Source organism: Macrobrachium nipponense, chromosome 24 (assembly GCF_015104395.2).
Source record: "Macrobrachium nipponense isolate FS-2020 chromosome 24, ASM1510439v2, whole genome shotgun sequence".
Classification (NCBI taxonomy): Eukaryota; Metazoa; Arthropoda; class Malacostraca; order Decapoda; family Palaemonidae; genus Macrobrachium; species Macrobrachium nipponense.
The window spans coordinates 62,576,808-62,579,307 of record NC_061091.1 but is presented as its reverse complement, the minus strand read 5'-3'; the positions used below and the strand labels follow the sequence as shown (position 1 = coordinate 62,579,307).

The 2,500-nt window shown below is 42.1% G+C and overlaps 1 protein-coding gene across 3 annotated transcripts in view; it reads left to right on the top strand.

Moving 5' to 3' along the window:
• The window catches only part of LOC135205678 (prestin-like), a 274,518-nt gene that overhangs the window by 248,168 nt on the left and 23,850 nt on the right, over positions 1-2,500 (top strand). The window contains exon 1 of one of the 3 annotated variants that reach the window (XM_064236585.1): positions 1,180-1,588. The exons of the other annotated variants lie outside the window; for them this stretch is intronic. Coding sequence (XP_064092655.1) covers positions 1,485-1,588 — 104 coding nt within the window. The 5' untranslated portion in view covers positions 1,180-1,484. Of the gene's footprint in view, positions 1-1,179; positions 1,589-2,500 lie in introns of those variants that run through there. 3 annotated transcript variants of the gene reach the window in all.

Below are 2,500 nucleotides of genomic sequence, written 5' to 3'. Positions count from 1 at the left end.
AGAGAGAATCTTTCTGCATGATTGCATTTCTATAAGAGGTTCTAAAGGCAAGTGTCGAATTCAATACTACTGTGTAGATAGCTAAAAATTATGTATTATATATATATATATATATATATATATATATATATATATATATATATATATATATTGGGAGGGAGGTTTCTCTCATCGGAAAAGTACTTTCGTAGTTTATTCTACATTTTGTAGTTCACACTCCGCCGACTTCTTTTGTATTCAGTGTGAACTTGAAAGCGTAGAATAAACTACACGAAAAGCACTTGTCCCAAATCCCGGTTTTCACTCACCTTCTTTCGTGGATTTTGTGATAAGTCTTAAGCACGCGTTCCTTCTTGCTACAGTGGATATGATATAAATATAAATGTATGTTTCTTTATGTACTACATATTTATATATATATATATATTATATATATATATATGTATATATATATATATATATATATATATAATTATATATATAGAGAGAGAGAGAGAGAGAGAGAGAGAGAGAGAGAGAGAGAGAGAGAGAGAGTTTTGTTAGTCATAAACATTTTTTTTAAAATCTACTTTTAGTGGATATATATATATATATATGCGCGCGTGTGTGTGTGTGTGTGTGTATGTATGTACTCGAGGGCGACCGTGCGCATATATATTTCTTATTCTTTTAGATATTTTGTCCTGTGGAAGCTTTCTCTGCAAGCTAATGATCGTGTAGGCTTTTGCCAAATAAGGCTGTGCACGCCGTTAATAATAATGATGAATATTAATCGCCCTTTGGGCATAGGGGCAAATTGTGAAGACCATCATCATCATCTCGTGGAAGAGTTGATAGCGTTTGAATCATCCCGTTACGCTAATGGGGGCGGCCGATTCATGACAGATCCCGGAGTACGTTTTGGCAAATGCCACGGCGACGCAACCAGTGCCTCCGCCTTTCGGATGGGCAAGAAGGAGGAGGAGGAGGAGGAGGAGGAGGAGGCGAGGACAGCCAGCCCTTGGAAGGGAGGGGAAAAGAGAGAGAAAGATGGGGCGAAAAAACCCGAGATGGATGATGGAGTAGGGGGGTGGGGGATTCTTATTTTTTTCAAGGCGGGGGAAGTAGGTGAGAAGGGGGAGTGGGGGCGGTTAGGAGTGTTGGTGCTGGAGGAAGGTAGCGAGAAACTTGGTTCAAGAGTCTGGCGCTCAGAGCGAGGCCGAGGCACAACGACTTCAGCCTCTGGGCCGAGCGTACCTATTCTGGCGCTGCTGTGATCTTCCAGACGAACCGCTGACATAGCAGTCGTGTTTTATTTCTATCATATTTCGGTCCTCGAACGGAAGTGTCTTCGCTCGTCGATTAGAAAAAGGAAGTTAGGCGTCGTTGAGTGTGATGTGTCACCGAGAATAAGGATTCTTTTAAAGCGTGCTTGTGTGCTGTGAGCCTGTGACCGAAGTTCTTTCTCTTCGCGTGGCCCCTGAACTTTCCAAAGGCGAGGATAGATGGGTGAGAGGCATTTAGACGGCCAAAGGCCTACCGGCGCCTTTGACAATCCTATCGGCGTGTCGGACTGTCTCGATCCAGACTGCGATGGAGGATCTTTCTGGTAAGTTCGAAAAGGCTCTTCTCCTCCTGTGGCGATGAAGACAACGGCTTCTTGTGAATTTAAGGCCCCGTAAAAACCAGATTGCCGCAAGAGAATGTCAGTTGCTTGCAAATGTCAATTTGAATTGCATGAGGCAGTGTGTGCTTCGTGTTCTGTTCATCTCACTGCATCGAAGTTTTTCTCTTAAGGAAAATGATCCTGTTACTCTGGATCATCTTTTGTTAAAACACCCTCTGACAACTGTTGAATCACGACAGCTACGTATATTCCCAGCAGTAGTGACCCCGTGTGGCGCACTGTAATCAGCAGTGCTTGGGGAATTTCGACTCTGATAAAAATCGAATATGGAAAACCATCTGACTCCACTGGGATTTGTAATTCATTCCTGCTGATAAATCTGCCAGTTTCGGGAGGGGTCGGAGGTGGTCGCGGTATCCTGAGGGGGGGAACACAGCACAAGGTCAAAAGTCAATAACGGGAAGTTTTTCAAAACTTTTACTGCTTCGTAACCTTCGGAAGTTTTGTTTTGGGATGCTTGTACGTCCAGAGAGGTGTATGATCAACCTATGTTCCAAACGATTATGCCAACTTTTCTGTATAAGAATATGTATGTATTTATATGTAATATTATTGCATGTATTTTGTGTTTTAGTGTGTATTTATCTTTTTCCTTCATATCTTAAAAATTACTGAGGCTAGAGGGCTGCAAATTTGTATGTTGATCATCCAACCTCCGATCATCAAACGCACCAAATTGCAGCAGTCCAACCTTAATAATATTTATTTTATTTAAGGTTAAATTTAGCCATTATCGTGCGTCTGGACCCGTTATAGGTGCCAACAACACAGACCACCCCCGGGCTGTGGCTGAAAGTTTCATACAGCATTGTAGCTGTAAAAAAAAAAACTCGA